The 21,443-nt window shown below is 41.5% G+C and overlaps 1 protein-coding gene across 4 annotated transcripts in view; it reads right to left on the bottom strand.

Annotated features, from left to right (window-relative positions):
- Asxl1 (ASXL transcriptional regulator 1) overlaps positions 1-21,443 on the bottom strand; it is a 78,001-nt gene that overhangs the window by 12,996 nt on the left and 43,562 nt on the right. For all 4 annotated transcript variants that reach the window (XM_028887504.2, XM_037205312.1, XM_028887503.2 and 1 more), the window contains exons 5-6: positions 896-1,016; positions 723-820 (exon numbers count right to left, since the gene is read on the bottom strand). In XM_028887504.2, the coding sequence (XP_028743337.1) occupies positions 723-820; positions 896-1,016 (219 nt within the window). The remainder of the gene's footprint in view (positions 1-722; positions 821-895; positions 1,017-21,443) is intronic.

Genomic DNA, 21,443 nt, shown 5'->3' with positions numbered 1-21,443 from the left:
CACTGCAGGAGGTATGATTTTAGCTCTGAGCTCTGACCTCTCGGCTTTCTCTTTTACATTGGTTCTGTGTTTCTTATTTTAATAAGACGGTTGGTTACATCTACAGCAAGTTAGGCTAACCTGGGCTATATGAGGGCTGAGGAAAATAAGAGAGAAATGGAGGAAGGAGAAACATAATTACAGTTGGGTGGTAGTGGCCCACTCCTTTAACCCTAGCACTCAGGAGGCAGACACTCAGGAGGCAGGATCTCTGAGTCTGAAGCCAGCCTGGTCTAGGACAGCCAGGGCTACAGAGATACCATGTCTTGAGAAACCAAAACAACAAGAAAACCATCCACATAATTACCTAGGCACTACTCTCAGGCTTAATATACAGTTCTCTATAGTCTGCTTCTAAAAATGTTACTAGGAGTGGGATATGGTGGTATGTATCTTTAATCCCAGCACTGGAAGAGAAGAAGAGGTAAACAGATTGCTCTGAGTTCAAGACCAGCCTTGTCTACATAGCAAGTTCAAGGCTAGCTAGACTACATAGCCAGAACTACACAGTAAGACAAGACCCTGTCTCAAAATAAAGTAGAATGTTGAAATAACAACCAACTTTATTCTCTTCACTCTTCAAACCTATCTCCGGACCATCTGCTGGAGATGAAAGAACCCTATCTATCATGTGCCTGCTCTCACCTACCCACTCTTATCCTGTCACCAATGCACCTCATTACCTGTGAGGAAGCCCTGTGGCTGTCCCTGGAATTGGAGAGGGGCCGGCTCTGAGACTCTGTAGAACAGGATGCATTTGACGATGTTTCATCCAGAGATACTAGAAGACAGGAAAACAAAAGTTTAGTCCCTAGGAACTGCTTGTTCTCTTCCCACCTCTTGTTCTAGCACTTACCATCATTTTCACCACTCACGGTGCTGGTTTCATTAGACCCACAGCTTTCCACATCAGCTGAGTCCTCTGGCTCGTCTCCATCTGCTGCAGCTACACTTCGAGACCACTGCACAGCATCCTTCTATGATAGCAAGTTAAAACTCAGGTGAACAAAACCTTTCAAATCCAACAAGCACAGCAGACATTCTGAAATACATGGTTTTTGACCATCAAATCCAACGAAGAGCTCTACATTAGAGCTTTAGGGGCCCTTGACCTTTCAACCCCCTGCTGTGTTCACTTCTGTCAGCTTGTTTCTGATACTATGGTTTCTGATTCTGTTTTCAAGAAGCTAAAAGGATTCTGATGCTCATTTCCTCTGATGTCTCCCAGCATTTGCAATCATTATAGGACGCAGAGGGAAAAGGTCAGAAAGACCCAGGCATTTCTCCATAGGCTTAGAGAGATCAGCACCATTGCCAATCCAATGCTGGATCATGTTCAGGCTGAAGATAACCAGTTTTTCTCTGCTCCTTGAAGCAGCCATCTCTTGAACACTATGAACAGCCACAATGTGGTGAAAGGTCCAGTTGGCATAACCAACCAAAGCAAGATGGATGGTTAGATGGCCTTCACAGTAACCAGGGCAGATAGGTGGTGAGGTAGACCACGGTGCCAGGAACCCTTTGGTTGTCCTGCTGCATAGACCAGCTCAACAGCCTCTGAAGCCCAGAGAAACACCACCAAAAGGTAGCAAAGACACACAATACATGCTTTTGAAGATGGATTTACAACCCCCCTTCCATGACGGTTCCAATGATCCCCTGCACCCACCAAGATTTAAAATATTATTTTCCTTTTGTTCTCAGATAGTCTCATGTATTTCAAACTTGAACTACTGATCCTCCTGCCTCTGCCTCACGTCCCAAACACTGGGATTATAGGCATGCACCATCACACCTGGTTTTACATGATGTTGGGAATTGAACCAGGGCTTTGGGCATGCAAGCAAGCACTCTACTAACTAGGTAAGCTACATCCTCAGCTCTAAAGTATTCTTTTTTACTTATTCATGATTTCTGTTTCCCAGATTTAAAGTACTGATGTATTGATTGATGTTTCTATCTTCTGTGAGCTTTCTTATCAAGTTCTTTTCACAAATATTATTAAGAAAACCAGAGTCTCCAGTACAGCCAGGGCCATACAGAGAAACCCTATCTCAAAAAACAAACAAACCAAAAACCCAAAACAAAACAAACAAATCACATGGTCTATGTTTGCATTAACATAAGTTATTAAACACTTAGATAGCACCTCCTTATAAGCTACCCCATGTTAGTTCCTGGGAAGAAGTGGGAATCACCTATTATGATGGTTGAAGGAAAATGGCCCTTATAGGCTCATGGGGAGTGGCACTATTAAGAGGTGTAGCCTTTTTGGAGCATATGTGGCCTTGTGGAGGAGGTATGTCACTGGGGGAGGGCTTTGAGGTTTCAGAAGCTCAAGCCAGGCCTAATGACATTCTCTTCCTGCTGTCCTTGGATCCAGATGTAGAACTCTCAACTATATCTCCAGCACTATACCTGCCTGCATGCCGCCATACTTCCTGCCATGATACAATAGATTAAACCTCTGAAACTGAAAGCAAGCTCCAATTAAATGTTTTCCTTTTTAAGAGTTGCCATAGGGGCTGGAGAGATGGCTCAGAGGTTAAGAGCACTGGCTGTTCTTCCAGAGGTCCTGAGTTCAATTCCCAGCAACCACATGGTGGCTCACAGCCACCTATAATGAGATCTAATGCCCTCTTCTGGCCTGCATGCAAACAAACAAACAGACATATATATATATATAAAGAGTTGCCATAGTCATGGAGACTCTTCACAGCGATAGAAACCCTAACTAAGACACGTGTACTCAAGAATCTTATCTGAACAGGGAAAAACTGATTCTAATATAAATAACAATAACAGAGTGTGAGTATGCAGAGAGCTGTGGGAGCCCAGAAAATGGGTCACCTAACACATGGAGGCAAAGAAAAGGGGACCAAGGTTTCAAGGATGGAGCTTAAGTGTCTAAATCTTTTTTAAGCTGCCTAAATAATTTATTAGGGGGGGGGGGATACTAGCGTGCACATGGAAGTCAGAAGGCATCTACAGGCTGAGCTGTCACCTGGGGCCATGGTGACACCTGGGCCCAGTCTGCTGATGAGGACCATGTCTAGGTCAGTGGTCCTACCACAACCAGGGTCTGTGTTGATGTCCATGGCCAATGGATCCCTGGGGGCCTAGGCCATAACCCATGGCCATGTTGGCACTCAAGGCCATGCTGTCACCTGGGACCATGGTCTTGTCCAGGCCAGGGTCTGTCTTGATGTCCATGGCTCCTGATACTGTTGAAAGCCATGCTGATGCCAGGGGACTGGGCCGGCACCTGGGGCCATGGTGACAGATGAGGACTGTATCTGGGTCTGTGGTCCAACCACAACCAGGGTCTGTGGGTCCTACCACAATCAAGATTCATGGCCTGTGGTGCCATGGTTCTAGGCTGCATCCTGTGGCACTAGGCTGCATCCTGTGGCATGCTGGCGCCTTAGGGCCATGCAGGCACTAGGGCTGTGCTGATCTGGGTGGCCTGTACATGGAGCCATGGTGTTGTCCGGGCCCAGACTGCTGCCTAGGGCCATCTATGTCTTGGCCCATGGCCCAGCAGCAGTCAGGGTCTGTGCTGATGTCCCTGGCTCCTGTTACCAATGAGGGCTGTGTAGATGTCTAGGGTGTGTTGACATCTTAGGGCCATGCTGAGTTGATCCCACCCCTCACTGGCCCTGCCCCTTGCTGGGCACTACAGCAGGAGAGCCCACCCCAACCCCCAGCACTTAAAGACAGATGGCCCTCACACTGAGTGTGGGAGAGCTAGCTCTGCCCCTCACCTGAGGGCCTCAGTACCAGTGGGCCAGCTCAGCTACCACCCAGACCCACATCTTGGGCCTTGGGTTGGCCCACCATAACATCTACCCCACCTATGACCTCCTGGAGTGTGGTGTAAAGGGACTAGTCCTGGAGAACAATAGCCACAGGATCTCCATGAGTCAGGGCAACAGCAGGATATCCAAGAGGAGTTTCAGTGAGAGTGCAGTGATGAGGGTGTGCCAGAGGCCTTGAACCAGACCAGTAAGTCACAGCAATGAACATTTTGTGGGTGAGGCTGATTGGACAAAAGGGTAGTACACTGTGTGACACACCACAGCATCCAATGCCACTAGGATGAATGAAGAGGTGTTCCAAAGATTGAGGAGCAATGTGGGTTTTCTTTTGGTTTGGTTTTGGTTTTGTTTTAAATTAATTTTTTGGGGGGATATTGCAGGGGTAAGGGGAGGATACAGAGGGATTGGGAGGTGAGCAGGATTGGGATACATGATGTGAAATTCCCAATCAAACAATTATGTCATAAAAAAAAGCCAACATTAACATCAATAATAACAAATGAGGACAAAAAACACAGACCATAAATTACCCAGACATAAATTCTACAAGAGAAATACAATATTAGGGAAAAAAAATACAAAATTATGAGAAAGATTTAAAAATCTCAGTGGATAGCTATATCATGTTTTGTTTTTACTTTTTAAACTTATTTTATGTGTCTGGATGTTTTGTATATCTGTGAACCACGTGTATACTTGATACTCTTGTAGAAGCCGGCAAAGAGCATCAGATCTCCTGGAACTAGAGTTATAGATGATTGAGCCACCATGTGAGTGCTGGGTTCTCTCAATTCAATTTGGGTTCTCTGAAAAAGCAGCCAAGTGTTCTCAACTGCTGAGGCATCGCTCCAGCCTCAACACCATATTATTGATTAAGAAAGTTCAGTATTGAAAAAAATGTCAATTCTCCCCCCAAAGGATACTCGAATTACAATGCAAAAGTCAACATATTTTAGTTATTTTAAAGATTTATTTTATATGAATGGATGTTTTGCCTTCATGTACATATGTGAACCACATGCATGCATGGTGTCCAAAGAGACCAGAAGAGGATACCAAATCTTCTGGAACTTGAGTTAGGAGATGGTTGTGAGTTACCATGTGAGTGCTGGGGTCCTTTACAAGTAGACTTAACCTCTGAGCCATGTCTCCAGCTCTACACAGACAGCCACAGCCACAATCACACACACACACACACACACACACACACACACACACACACACCTCTCCCTCTCTCCTACATAGAAAAGCAAAGGGCCTCAAACATCAAAGGTATTTTTCAGAAACAGGACAAGGACAAATACTCTTGTAAGACAGGGTCTCACTATATAGCTCTGGGTTGCATGGAACAGACTATGCAGAGCAGGCTGGTATTGAATTCAGAGATCCATCAGCCTCTGCTGGTAGTAAAGGACACTGACATACTTCTCCAGGGTCTAGCTAGAAAAGTGCACCCCTCATCAGGGAAACTTCTCTTTGCAACAGATAGAGATCTGTTGAAAACCACAATGAACGGAAATGCAGTTGTGCAGCCCAGTCCCAATGGATATATCTACAACATAACTTGTACAACCAAGGCTTAGGGATCACTTCAGAAGAGGCAGGATTCTACCAGAGAAAGACAGTTTGCTGTTAAGACCGTGTCTTGGAAAAGTCAGAAGCTACAGCATAAAGTATCATCAACCTGACTGCCCAAACATGACTTGAACAAACACGACACTAAAGACTAGCTAAAATGGAGAGGGAAAGCTCAGCAGGCCTCAACCCTAGACAAAGGACTACAAGCTATTAAGAAATAGTCTTCTCCAGGGAAGAGCATACCCAATGGTTACCAAATGGTTAGCTCTGAAAACATATATGCGTGCAATGCTATACAGACTTAGCAGGTTGTAATTATTTAGGAACGCATGTGCACGTACGCGCGCGCGCACACACACAAACACACACCACCACAAAGAAAAAAGAAGGCCATGAATTTGAAAGAGAGCAAGGGGGAGGGGGCAGCACATAGCAGGATTTGGAGAGAGAAAAGGGGATGGGGAAATGATGTGATGATACTCTCAAAACATTTTTTTAAAAAGTTGCCCAGCAGGGAGGTGCTTCTTTTAAACTCCAGCGACTAAACGAGTAGTTGCTCAGGGCTGAAAAGAGGGGATAGTGAATGACACCACTAAAGGGTTTGTTTCTTTTGGGGGTGATAAAATGTTCTAGAATTACAGCATGGTAACTATCGTATAACTTTATGAATATATTAAAAAGCCACCAAATTGGAGAAAATTGTATGGTTAGTCAACTATGCCCTGGTAAACCTTGATCTACAACACCTAATGATGTTGTGATTTTGTTATGTAAATCATTAAGAATTAAAACTATTAAAGCAAACTTAATGTGTGCTTAAAACTTCATTTTTAAACACTATTTTAGATTTATTTCATTTATTTTATTTATTTATTTTACTTATTTATTTATTTATTTATTTATTTATTTATTTATTTATTTATTTATTTAGTTTTTCCAGACAGGGTTTCTCTGTGTAGCTTTGGGGCCTGTCCTAGAGCTCACTCTGTAGACCAGGCTGGCCTCAAATTCGCAGAGATCTGCCTGGCTCTGCTTCCTGAGTGCTGGGATTAAAGGCCTGTGCCACTGCCGGATTTATTTTATTCTATGTATGAGTGTTTTGTCTGTGTGTTTGTGGACCACAGAGTTCAGAAGAGGGCATAGGATTGCCTGGTACTGGAGTGGTGGACAGTTATGAAGTACTTTGTGGGTGCCGAGACTCAAACTCAGGTCCTCTGCAAGTGTAACAAATGCTCTTAAACACTGAGCTATCTCACCAGCCCCTAAACTTCATTATTTGATTTTAAAGAATTTTTACTTTACTTAATGTGTTTGAGTATTTTGTTTGCATGTATATCTGTGCTCTCTAAGTATGCCTAGTGCTCATGGAGGTCAGAATGGGTATCACATTCCCTGTGATTGAGTTATAGAAGTTGTGAGCTGTAATGTGGGTGCAGGGAATTAAACTGGGTTTTCTGGACATGGAGTCAGTGATCTTAACCACTGACTCATCTCTCCAACCGAGATTTTGTCATTTCTCTTAAATTTGATATAAAATAGTTCTACTGAGTTTGAAATTCATTTCAACGTTACAGCTGTCAAAGTAAATAAAGGAAGTACTATTATGTTTAAAGTGAGCACACTATTGTAATAAGAGTTTCAAACTGTGTGACAAAAAAGGAGTTTCCATCAACCAAAAATAAAATTTTCCTATGATCTGCCACCCACATCTGCAGGACAAGTTTGTAGTTAATGGTAACCATGGCTCACTATTCCTCTGAAACTCTAAAGTCTAGATATACTTTAGAATGCATAATTTCTTGACTTTAAAATGGTAACGTAATAGTATTATTAGCACCATATTAGCACCACCAGCAACACATAATCAAATACATCTTAGTATTTTTAAAGTAAAATGTGTATACATACTAAGTGAAATAAACAATCTAAAAACCGGCCAGAGAGATTACTCATCATTTTCTGCCAAGCTTAATGATCTAAGTTCAAGTCCTAGGACCCACCTGAAGGATGCTGCCTTCTGAGACTGACAGACACACATTTCTCAATAAAATATTTGGCAAGGTGGCACATACCTATAATCCCAACACTTGGAAAGCTGAGGCAGGAGGGTAATTATGACTTCCATGTCACCCTGAGCTACACCAAGAATGCCAGGGCTGTCAACAACAATGAAAAAATGTTCAAAGGATTGAGACTTTATAATCTCACTTTTCCCCTCAATTATAAAATGTGAAGAAAATTTAATGGACTATATCATCAAGGCCCAGACTCTTATAAGTACTGCCACTTATATTTTAAATTTAGGGGCTGGAGAGATGTCTTGGTGGTTAAGAGTACTTCCTGAGGACCAGGGTTTAATTGCCAGCATCCACATGGCAGCTCACGGCTGTCTGTAATTCTAGTTCCAAGGCATCTGACACCCTCACACAAACATGCATACAGGCAAAACACCAATTCAAATGAAATAAAAATAAATAATATAAAAAAATTAAGCAATCATTTATTTTTATCTTATGTGTATTGCTACCATGTATGTTTACATCATGTGCTTTATGCCAGAAGAGGGCATCAGACTCCTTGGAACTGAGGTTAGTTACAGGGGGTTATAAGCTGCCAAGTGGGTGCTGGGAACCCAAAACTTGGGTCCTCTACAAGAGCAGCCAGTGCTCTTTATTGCTGAGCCCTCTTCAGCCCCAACCAGTTTTTAATAGTGAAAAACTGGAAGCATCTTGAAAAGTCTTAATAATGTGTACTGGAAATAAAAGCTAAGACTGATAGGGTACACGGCTAAACAAGAGTTAAGGAGTAAAACCATATCTATAGCAACAAAATAGCACATATTTTTTTCATGGCCACATATAGGAGGAAACCTGGCTTACTGAGTAGGTGGGAAGAGGAAGGTCAATGGTGGAAGTCAAGGTCATTTCCCACCTTTTCTGCAGGAAGGCTTTAACTCCTATGTTTAAATATAGCAACCAAATACATGCCTCTCTTCATCCCCTGCAGCATCAAAAGAACGGATACAAAGAAATAATAAAGATGCAGTGCACAAAGAGAAGGGGAGGTGGAAGATAGCAAAGTGAGGGATATGAACAGAATCTAGAAGGCAGCTGGGAAGGAAGGTTAAGTGACTTGGCAGGAGAAGAAAACTCAAAATCTAATGCTACAGAGGAAATGTCACTAAAAATAAGCCAGATAGAAGTTCAAAAATCCAAGGGCACAGGGATGGGGAATTCCGTATCACGAACCACTGCAGACAGAAGGGAAGGAAACATGGGGCTGCCAACAGGAGAACTTGCTCTTCTTCTGGGTAAGCAGATTCCTCAGGTCATTTCCCTGCCATTCAAGCAATACTCTTCCAGTTCTGGAAGAACTGCAGTTTTTATGTTCTAGTTGGGCTGAACCCAAGAAATTCTCAAAGAGAAGACAATAGGCACAGACATGGGAAATGGGGAGTAAGATGCCATACTCTAAGTAAGAACAAAGACAACATACAAAAGAGCTATGTTCCCAGAGGGGCTTCCAGAGATCCCCCAAACCACCTCACCTGTTCTTAGCTGACTGGGAAGCATTCAAAGGACTGCAGGTCTAGTGACCTAAGCCTGTATTCCCAGCTACTATGGAGGCTGAAGCAGGAGCATTCCAAGGTTCTAGGTTTATCTGCAGTACCAGAAACAGAGGGAGAGGAAGAGAAACAGCAAGACAGGTACCAGAACTTAAAAGAGCACACCTTCAAGTAGGTAACTGAGGAGCCCCCCAAACCAGATGGGTTTCCATCTCTCTATCCTAACCACTCACTGCTCACAGCAGAGAACCCATCAGTTCTCTCAATATGAAGGACTCAGCAAGGACTGGCAGATGTTTAAGCACAGCTGTTAGATGAAAGATGTCCAAAATTAAACAAACAGAAGTAGAAATTGAAAGGAAGAAGATAAATGTCATAGTAAACATTCTCTAAGAGCCCCAACAAGCATAGGGTGCTTTTTAAAAAATCATCAAGAAGCATAAGCAAACACACAATGTTGGGAGCTAAAAGCAGGTTATTAGAAATAATATATTCTCTCTCAGAGAAATGACTAAAAAGATGATCCAGTGTTTTAAAGCACTTACTCTTGCAGAGGTCCCAGGTCCAATCCCTAGCATCCTCTCCACATGGCAGTTTACAATTGTGTGTAACTCCAGTTTCAGGATGCACATGATACACTGACATACATGTGAGCAAAACACTCATTCACTCAAGGGCCAGTGAGACGGCTTAGTGGGTTAAGACTGCTGCCAAGCCTGATGGCCTCAGTTTAATTTTAGGACTCACAGGGTAGAAGGGAAGAGAACTGACTCCCATAAGCTGTCATCTGACCTTCGTGCACATGCATGCACATAGTAGAAACAAAAAACCAAAACTGTACTCAGATGAAAAGACCCAAGTGTCCAGGCTTTATAATTATGGCAAGAGGCCCACTCTAATGAACAAAAGATCCATCTCATATCATATTATATAACTTCAAAATACAGAGAACACATCATATGCAGGCAGGACATCATACCTCTCAAGCAAGTTTTGGAGAATGAATTAAGAATAAAATCAAGGCTGGAGAGATGATTCAGCAGTTAAGTGCATACTGCTCTAGCAGAAGACCAGAGTTCCTCTCCTAGCGTTCAAGAAATGCAGCTCACAACTGCCCTAACTTCAGCTCCAGGGGAGCTTGATGCCTTTGGCTTTTGCTGCTATGCACACTCATATACACAGATCTATAATTAAAAATCAAACTCTTCTTTTTAAAAAATAAGCAAGCCAGGCAGTGGTGGTGCACGCCTTTAACTCCAGCACTCGGGAGGCAGATGCAAGCGGATTTCTGTGAGTTCAAGTCCAGACTGGTCTACAGAGTAAGTTTCCAGACAGCCAGTACTGCACAGAGAAGTCCTACCTCAACATAAGTAGGTAGGAAGGTATGCAGGTAGGTAGATAGACAGACAGACAGATAGATGGATAGATAGATAAAATAAAAATAAGCCAAAGTAAAATCTTAGGCCTCTGTCCCAAACTACTACTAACACAATATGGAACACAGAATAAAAATGTTGAGATCTCAACTTACCTCCCACATACCTATTTCTCAAAAGGCAACTCTATTCAAATGTGCTCTGCATAAATGAATTGCACAGAGAGTGTGCACATAAACTACAAGAAACTGAGTCTCATGAGATCTAGGAAAGACAAGCAGAAAAGTAAAGAGAATTTCCAAGATGCAGATACAAGAAGCCCTGGAAAAACTTTCATGTGAGGGCTGAAGAGATGGCTCAGTGGTTAAGAGCACTAGCTGCTCTTCTATAGAACCCAGATTTGATTCCCAGCACCCGTATAGCAGCTCATAACTGTAATTCCAGTTCCAGGTGATCTGATGCCCTCTTTTGGCACCCACAGGCACCAGGCATATAAAGCAGTACACATATGCGCAGACAAAACACCCATACATATAAAATAATAAAAATCTAATACTTAGAAAACAGCCATGTGAATGCCAATAAGTAACCAACTGGCCCCAGTTTGCCTGGGTCAGACCAACCCTTCAGTCTAGGCATACAGGCAGGGATGGTTGCCTGTCCCTACAAAAGCTACATACTGGAAACAAGAAGAATGACAGCCTGAGGTCAAAACCTTCAAAAGAGGAAGAGGAGAAGGAAGAGATCAATATGATAGCTATATCCAAAGAAATTTACAGCTGTTGGGAATACTGGGCTTCAACTCTTCTCCACAACCTATTTTTATTCCCTATATTTGATATAATATTTTTAAGTAGGAAAACATCAGATAATTACAAGAGTCAAAACCATAACCAAGGCTATATTTACAAGTGTCGCTGGTCCCTTCCCTACTTCACCATATCACTCCAACTCTTCATTCTGACCCATCCCCTCTCAAGCAGCCTACCGTAATGCTTTTCTTTTCCTTGCACTTCTTTGTGCATAGATAATATACCCATCTATTTTACCTTCCCTTCATTCTTAAAGACACACTCCCCAAAATGCCTATCACAGATAATATTCTGCACTTTGCTTTTAAAAGCCATCTACTTAAGCCGGGCAGTGGTGGCGCAAGCCTTTAACCTCAGCACTTGGGAGGCAGAGACAGGCAGATCTCAGTGAGTTCGAGGCCAGTCCAGTCTACAAAGCAAGTTCCAGGACAGCCAGAACTGTTATACAGAGAAACTCTGTCTCCAAAAACCAAAAAACCAAACAAATAAACAAAAACAAATTAGGATAAGAATTTGTACTGTATCAAGCTGATGAAAGAAAATGCTGGCCATACTTTCAGACGGGGAGGCTAACATCTTTTTAGATTATGGATTAGCCTATAGAAAAATGTCTGTCGTAAATCCAACAGTGAAGGGGAAGATGAATAGGTATCTCACTTACACAACTTAAGTAAAAGATAGCTCTCTGAAGACATGAAGATAAGTTTCTTCTGCATCCCAGAATCTAATCAATATTTATATGTATAATTCAGCTATCATTTGGCTTTAAAGGGCTTATTGGGAAATGTTATTATTTTTACTATTTTCTACAGAGAAAATATTTACTGCTTAAAATAACCCTGGACTTTTGAATTATAAACTGTTTTTATGTTCAAGCCATCTGTGTATTATTTCTCCCGCAGTTGTACATAAAATGTTTTTACATTAAAAAAGGACAAATACTATAGAATTGTATTACATGAAATATATAGAATATACAAATTTATAGAGACAGAAAGACTAGATATTATCTCAAGATGGAGAAGAAAGGAATATAGAGCAATGATTTCCTAAGTACCGAATCTCTGTTTTATGTGATGGAAAAGTCCCACAAATGGACAGTTGTATCAGGACATAATATCATGAATATAATAAATCAATATAATTAATGTAATTAATATCATAAATATATTATTGAATGAATACTGCAAATGTAATCAACTAATACCACAAATATAATTAATATCATGAATGTAATTAATAAATATATCATAAGTGTAATTAAATAAATAAAACACAAAAAACTATCTACTCTAGGGATCACATTATGATTTCATCGGCAGTGCCTAACTTTCTTCTCAGTTGCATAATATTCCATGATGTGAACGATCACATTTATGTAACCACTCCCCATTTAGATGACCATTAATGTTTTGCAAACAGAAACACTATTGCTCTTATCCAGCTTAGTGAGTAAGAGCACCTGTGTGAGCATGGGAAACCAAGTTCAAACCCCATATATGCAACTGTGACCCAGGCACTGGGAGAGGGGGCAGAGAATGGACTCTGGAGCTTGCTGGCTTCCAGCCTATTTCCCAGCTTAGTGAGAGACCCTGCCTCAAGGGTTAAGCAGACAGTAACAGGCCATCCAACTTCGTCCTGATAGCCACGGTCTGAATAAAATATCTCAAACTCTGTTATGGCACAATACAACTCAAAGAGTGTATGAGTGTGTATGAGTATATGAGTTTTTCTACAAACAAAAAACAAAAGATCAATCAATTTTTCAATTGAGAACACATGCCTGGCGATGGTGGCACATGCCTTTAATCCCAGCACTTGGGAGGCAGAGCCAGATGGATCTCTGTGAGTTCGAGGCTATCCTGGTCTAGAGTGAGATCCAGAACAGGCACCAAAACTACACAGAGAAACCCTGTCTCTAAAAACCAAAAGAAAAAAAAAAAAAAGAAGAAAAAGAAAAAAAAAGAAAGAAAGAAAACATTTGTTATTTTCTTCTCTAAACTAGGTCTCACTTCTACTAGGTGACACAGAGCAAGGTTGTGTGTGAATGTGACATCATGTAGATGGCAGAGCCCAGGGGGTAGCTTATAGTGGAGGTCAGAACTTGAACAGGGAGCAGAAGGGTGCCCACCAGGCTTAGGAGAACAAGAGGGCTAAAGTGGGCACTGAAGGATAGTGTAGCAGGAATAGGAATAGTTACAGAAGGTGGAGGGGTGGATTACACAATAAACACACTAAGGTTTTGTTCGTTTCTTTTAGTTCATGTACGTGTATATGCACATAAGTGGACAACAGAATTGCTTTCCACTGTTTTAATTTCCTTCTCCCTCCCCTCAGCCAACCCTGATCCCAAGAAGTCTGTGTGTATATACATGTGCATGCCATGAAACACGTAGAAATCATAAGAAGACATGTGGAGGTTTTGGAAGTTATTTCTCTCATTTGGCCTTCATGTGGGTCCCAGGGATCGATCTCAGGTCATCCATCAGGTTTGTGTGCCCTGCAAGTGCTTTTACACCCCACTAAGCCAGCTCACTGGCACTTTTTTTGGAGACAAGACAGGGTCTCTCACCAAATCTGGAGCTCATCATTTGGTTAGGCTGGCTAGGTGGTCAGCAAACTCCAAGGACTTACCAGTTTCAGACCCCAGTGCTGGAATTACAAGTAGGCATTGCCAAACCTAGCATTTTATGTGGGTTAAGTTCCTTCATTTTTTATTCCTACCATAACATTACCTATTTACAGATAATGTACAGAATGTAATGAAAGAAAAAAAGACAATGCTGCAATAGGTTTTTTAAACCCCTTAGGAATGTACAGATAATTGGTATTACACTGCATTAATCAACTGCTACTTTTTTTCCCCCCAAGTTATGACTATGACAGTTTTCAAATAGAAAAAGGCTTGGCCACATGTGGTACCACATGCCTTGAATCACATCAGTGTTATTTTCTAGAAACCAGATAGATCTTGGCTTGGCATGAGTTCATGCCTGCCAATTATCATTTAGAAAGAATTTCAAAGGCACTATTGCAGAAGGGTGTTGGATGGCCTGCCCCTGAAAGAGACAGCTAGGAAGGCAGAAAGACTCAGGCAGCCAGGGTCTGTAGGACAGGACACCACAAAACAGAGCTGCAGAGGAAAGCTTTCCAATGTGTTAACTGTCTAGCCCTCAAGTGTGGTGAAACTACCCTAGATTATACTTAAGCCAAAAGAATTACAGAACAGTGTCTGGTCCTTACTCAGAACCTCACATAGTGGCTATTCCTATTACACAGACTAGAAATGTCAAAAACAGCCTCAAGATTCAAAAAATGACCTATTCTAGACAGGAAAAAAAAAATCTTGACCTTAACAGACTATCAAGTGCACACTGTTTCTTAGCCGAAGATTCTTACAAACAAAACTCGCAATAGTTTCCATGTAACTTAACCAAACCACTAACAAATCTTCAAATTTTTATTTTTAAAATATTTTTTAAAATTTTTATGAGTGTTTTGCTTGCATGTATGGCTGCTGTGTGCCAGCCTGGTGCCTGTGGAGGCCAGAAGAGGGCACCCAATCCTACTGAAGTGAAATTAAAGGCAGTTTCTGAGAACTGAATATAAGTCCCTAGCAACCTGTTGCACAAACAACAAGCAAGCCATCTCTCCAACTTCCCAGTAACAAAGGTGGTTTTGTTTTTTCTTTTAAATTTAGGCATACAAAGATGCCCCCCCCCCACAAAACTATCCCTACTAGGATAATCAATTGAAACCAACTCAGAAAAGACACAAATGTTACAAACAGAAGAAAAGAAATTTGCAGAGTTAAACTGTATTTCCCTATATTCGGAAAGTTAAATAAGAATATTTAAGGGTTTTTTTCCCCCTGAAAACGTATTTGTGTTTTATGTGTCATGGGCACTTTTCTGTATGTATCTCTATGCATCACATTCCCATAGTGCCCAAGGGAGCCAGCAGAGGCATTAGACCCTTTGGAATTGGAATTAGTTTCCCATGTGAGTGCTAGGAAATGAACCCAAGTCGTCTGCAAGAATAACAAGTTCTCTTAACTGCTAAGCCATCTCTCTAGCCTCTGTTTTTTGTTTTTGAGACAGGGTCTCCCTATATAGCCTAGGCTGGCCTTTAACTCATGACCTTCTGCCTCGGCCTCTTTTTCAACTGAGATTAGGTATACATCATCATATCAGGCTTTAGATGCTATTTAAGGGCCAAATCACAATTCTAAGAATATGCTGTGGTGGCGCGCACGCCTTTGATCCCAGCACTCTGGAGGCAGAGGCTGGGGGATCTCTGAGCTTGAGGCCAGTCTGGTCTACAGAGTGAGTTCCAGGAAAGCCAGGACTGTTAACACATAGAAATCATGACTAGGGGGGAAAAAAAAAAAAGCAAACAACAAGATACCTGACAGAATAAACCACCACACAAAACTAGTCAGAAAGAGAATGAAGAAAATAACAAGGCACCAGTAAGTGTACAAGAAGGCATGCTCTCAATGTGGATGAACAAAAAGGTAAGAATGGATGGAGTCAAGTTTCTTTAGGAAGCAAGGTAAGCAAAGCACTCAGGAAGATGTAGTCAAAGGCATGTTCAGCTCTGGTCTTTCTCTAGTCTTTAAGCTAACAAATACATAAACCAAAGACCAGACAAAACCACAGAAAAAGAAATCAGACTGATGTTTGTCAAAAACTGCTCCAAAGAATAGAATGGAGGAAAAAAATAACTTGGAAACTACAAAAGAGGTGGTTAATAACATCAATGTACTAATTGCCATTCAATTGTTGAACTTTAAAATAATGGTTGTTATAATTTCACATTGATTTTTTGAATATTAAAAAGTTTTATTTTCAATTAAATATGTGTTTGTACATGTGAGTACAGTGCCCATGGAGGCAAGAGGGTGTCAGATCCCTTTGAGCTGTACTTATTGGTATTGGCAATGGGTATTTAGGGACCTAACTCAGGTCCTCTATAATAACAGAATGCATTCTTAACCATCTCTCTAGTCCCAACTTCTACCTACCTATCCGCCTACCCATACTCTTACTTATTTTAAGAAACAAAAATCATTCATACAACACCACAAATACATTTATTCTGACGTTAAGATAGGGTGGGTCTCACTATGTATACCAGGTTGGCCTGGAACTCACTATGTAGTCCAGGCTAATTTCAGCCTCCAAAGAGTTGGAATTACAGGGTGCACCTTCACATTCAGCCTACAAGTAAGTTATGTAAGTATGATTTTAAGTAAGAAACCTGATGTAAAGTATAGCATTAGTAAATTAGTAAAATTAAAGAACAGTTGAGAGCCAGTGAGACAGCTCAGTGAGCACTGGCCAAACAAGCCTGATGACCTGAGTTTAATTACCATACAGTGAAGACCTGACTCCTTCAAGTTGTCCTCTGATGCCTACAAGCACATTGTGACACACTGAAATGGCTAATAATAAAATAATAATTTTTAAAAAGCTTTGTTTATTATAAGACTACAGACAAAAGGATATATAACTAGTAAATTGTGGACAGAAATGACTCATAGACAAAATCTCTTAAATAAGAAGACAACTGAGCCGGGTGGTGGTGGCACACACCTTTAACCTCAGCACTTGGGAGGCAGAGCCAGGCGATTCTCTGTGAGTTCGAGGCCAGCCTGGGCTACAGAGCGAGTTCCAGGAAAGGCGCAAAGCTACACAGAGAAACCTTGTCTCAAAAACCAAAAAAAAAAAAAACTGAATGCAGTGCTGCATTCAATACTGTGTCCTTAACAGAAAAACAATAGCAGAAAAACTGAACTGCATAAAGCAGAGTTAGCAGTGCTATATTGTGGTGATATGCTGTGTACCCTAATAAAGTCTGCCTAAGATCAGAGAACAGAACAAGCCACTAGATTAAATATAGATGCCAGGCAGTGGTGGCACACACCTTTAATCCCAGCACTTTTTGAGATCTCACACCTTTAATCCCAGTATTTGGGAAGCACACACACCATTAATCCCAGCACTAAGAAGGAAGTGATGGCTGAGCAGAGAAAGGTATATAAAGCGTGAGGAGACAGGAACTAAAGGCTTTTCAGCTAAGGGCACAGAGACTTTCAGTCAGAGAACTCATGGAAACCTTTGCAGCTGGAGCCTTTCAGCTAGGGAGCTTTTTCAGGCTGAGGAGTCCTAGAGGTAAGAGGTGGCGGCTGTGGCTTTTTGCTTTGTCTTTCTGATCTTTCAGCATTTACCCCAATATCTGGCTCCGGGTTTGTTTGGTTTGTTTTTTCAAGACAGGGTTTCTCTGTGTAGCTTTGGAGCCTGTCCTGGAACTCACTTTGTAGACCAGGCTGGCCTCGAACTCACAGAGATTCACCTGTCTCTCTCTGCCTCCTGGGTGCTGGGATTAAAGGCGTGTGACACCAATGCCTGGTGGCTCTGGGTTTTTTATTAAAAGACCTTCTTAATATTCGTACTAAACTGTACCATTGTGAATTTCTTAGTTTTAAATGTACTACAATTAAGTAAGACAGAAGTGCCAACATTGTGAGAAGACACTGTGGTCAACAAATTGGGCATCATCAATAGCTATCCTGGTATTGTGGGATATCTGATCACACTGTGTGAAGATATGTCTTTGTCCTTCCTTGCCTGCCTAAGGCACCTTCTGACTTGTTTAATAAAGAGTTGAACAGCTAATAGCTAGGCAGGAGAGGATAGGCAGAACTTCTGGGGAGAGAGAGGAACTTGGGGGAAGAATCTGAGGCGGGGATTTCACCAGCTAGACTCGGAGTTAGGCAACTCAGAGCAAGTCAGACATACAATACTGAAGAGAGGTAACAAGTCACATGGCAGAATGTAGATGAATATAAATGGGTTAATTTAAGTTTTAAGAGATAGTTGGGAACAAACCTAAGCTAAGGCCATGCTTTCATAATTAATAAAAAGTCTCCATGTCATTATCCAGGAGCAGGGAGTCCAAAGAAAGTCCAACTACATCCTGGGATACATGCGGTCTTTGGGTCACATTTATATTGGGGAGAGCTATGTAGAAAAGACACAAAAATGTTGCTATCTTTCTGATTCCCCCAAAGAAATTAAACTTTTTTTTTTTTTTAAGTTAAGTGGAGGACTAGGGAGACGGCTCAGTAGGTAAATACTTGCTTTTATAGGCATGAGTACCTACATTTGGATGCCCAGCACCCATGTAAAAACAAAACAAACAAAAAGCAAGCCCAAGCCCCATGGCTGGGGAGGCAGAGACAGGTGGATACCTGGAGCTCACTAACCAACCAGCCTACCTGAATCAGTGAGTTCCAGACTGGGGTAGAGACCTTGTCTCAAAAACTAAGGTAGAGAGCCATTGCAGAAGACACTGACCTCTGGCTCCACAAGCAGACACAGATGCTTTGCACCTTTTTGCATATGTGCACACACAGAAACATAAACTCATATACGTCATACATATACCAAAGTTAAATGTATGCCTACCATACAACTTGGCCATTTAATGCCACTTTGTTCTAGGAAAAACAAAAGCATTTCCACATAAAGACTTGCACAGAGATAGTCATAAAAATCTTATTTGTAATAGTCCAAAGCTGGAAAACCCAAATGTTCTTTTATGGGTGAGGAGATCAATATCAAGTCATTATATATGAACTAATATATCCAACAGCAATGCATAAATCTCACAATCAGCAGCACACTGAGAAAAAAAAAGGCACACACACTGAAAAAAATGTATGTTTATGTGAACTACAGAAAAAACTTCCACAGTGACAATTCAATAGTCACATGGAGATGGAGGTAAAGAGCAAAACAGACTGTGAAGGAACAAAAGGAAAAGGTCTGGGGTGATAAAAATGTGAGCTGTTGGCTAAATGGCAATTACAATAGGAATGTGGGTAACACACTGCTTATACTACTTGATGTCCTAAATTGTTATGTTTTGTTGAGACAGGGTCTTGCTAAATAACCCTAGCTAGTCTAGAACTTATATGTAATAGGCTGGCCTGAATAGCAACCCTTCTGCTTTAGCCTTGAGTGTTGGTATTATAGGAATATGCCTATTCCTTACATTTTGATAATAAAATGAGAGAACTAGGAGTGTGGCTGGCTAAGTAGTAAGTTTTGTTTGGCCCTGGTTCAACTCCTACACCCCTAAGTTAGAATTAAAGGCATGAAAAACATCTGTAGTGGCTATTCTTGGTGATCAACTTGACATCTTGGGAAGAGGGAACCTCAATTGAGGAGCTGCCTCCATCAGATTGACCTGTAAGTATTTCGTCTGTGGGGAATTTTTTTGACTGTAAATTGATTTATGAGGGCTTAGCCTATTGTAGGCAGCACATTCCTAGGGGGCAGGCCAAGCTATGACCATATCCATCATGCTCAATTACAGTTGATGGTCTCATAAATGTGTATTAATTTCTAAGTATTTGTCATTGTTGCAATAGTTTGGATCTGAAGAGAATGGTCCCCATAGGCTCATAGATTTGAATTCTTGGGTCACCAGGGAAGTGGCACTACTTGACAGGATTAGGAGGTGTAGCCTTGTTAGAGAGGAAGTGTGTCACTGGAGGTGGGCTGTAAGGTTTTCAAAAGCACAAGCCAGGTCCTGTGGCTCTCTCTCCTTGCTGCCTGTGGATCCAGATATAGCTCTCAGTTACTTCTCCAGCACCAGGCCTACAAGGCTACATGATCCCTGTAATGATGATAAGGGACTAAACTTCTGAAAGTGTAAGTAAGCAAGCCCCAATTAAATGCTTTCTTTTATAAGAATTGTTGTGGTCACAATGTCTCTTCAAAGCAGTAGAACACTGATCAAAACAGGCCCATATGCTAAAGTCCTCAGCTTGGACCTAGTGAACAGTGAAGGGTGGGACCAAATAGAAGTCTTCTAGTCATGGGATGGAGTGGTGCCCTGTAGGGGACAGGAAGACTGTCACTACTTCAATGTTTGGGTAGGAAGTAGACTGCCTTTCGTGCCACGGTGTGCCTTGCCACCCGACCATGGTCCCAAGAGCAACAGGATCAACTGATCATGGACAGAAACATCTTGTCAACAAACATTTTAATTATCTCAGAGCATTTGTTTTGCTAGGTGGGGGAGTCCCCTCCTGTATCCCAGACTAGCCTTGGACTCAATATGTGATTAAGATGCTTTTGAACTTCTGATCCTTGCTGTAACCATACCCCCACCAAGTACTTGAATTACAGGCATGTACTACTATGTTTGGCTGGTTTATGTGGTGCTAGGAATTAAAAGCAGGACTTCATATATGCAAGACAAGAATTCTACCAACTCAACTACACCAGCCTTCAGACTTGGTGTTGCTTTTTTGTTTTTGTTTTTGTTTGTTTGTTTTTGTTTTTTGAGACAGGGTTTCTCTGTGTAGCTTTGTGCCTTTCCTGGGACTCGCTTTGTAGACCAGGCTGGCCTCAAACTCACAGAGATCCACCTGCCTCTGCTTTGTTTGTTTTTACAGTAACAAAAAACCTAACACATTTCTAGAAAATAAGAATAATAGTGTGTGGTGCTAGGAGTCAAACTTAGGATCTCATATACATTTAAAAAGTGCTCTATCACTGAGCCACAACATCAGCCCTCACCTTAGTGCCTCTTTTCTAAATCTAGAAAACTGATAGTAAAAAAGATGAACCAGGTGGTGGTGCACGCCTTTAATCCCAGCACTCCAGAGGCAGAGGCAGTGGATCTCTGTGAGTTCAATGACAGCCTGCTCTACAAAGCAAGTTCCAGAACAGCCGGGGCTATAAAGAGAAACCAAGGGCTGGAAAGATAACTCAGCAGTTAAGAGCACTGGCTGTTCTTCCAAAGGTCCTGAGTTCAATTCCCAGCAACCACATGGTGGCTCACAACCACCTATAATGAGATCTGATGCTCTCTTCTAGCCTGTAGGCAAAACATGCAGGCAGAATACTGTATACATAATAAATTAATAAATCTTTAAAAAAAAAAAGAGAGAGAGAGAAACCAACCAACTAGCCAAAGAAATAAAAAAAACCCAGGATACTCTGTAATATTACCCATTTTCCAGGTTTCTTTTGTAAATCAATGAATATATGCCATAGATTATAAGAATGGTTATGTATTTTTCCACTCTGTAATATGACTTTGCAATTCCTCTCAGTAAGAGAAATATTTTGCTGCTCCTGGGAGCTGATGTGACCAACAGACTGATGCAGGGCTGCTCAACCTTGATAGTCTTGTTCATGGACCAGATAACTAATTGCTGTTGCAGAGGCACTGC

This window comes from Peromyscus leucopus, chromosome 4 (assembly GCF_004664715.2).
Source record: "Peromyscus leucopus breed LL Stock chromosome 4, UCI_PerLeu_2.1, whole genome shotgun sequence".
Classification (NCBI taxonomy): Eukaryota; Metazoa; Chordata; class Mammalia; order Rodentia; family Cricetidae; genus Peromyscus; species Peromyscus leucopus.
The sequence above is the reverse complement of the archived record's forward strand: the minus strand, read 5'-3'. Positions and strand labels throughout refer to the sequence as shown.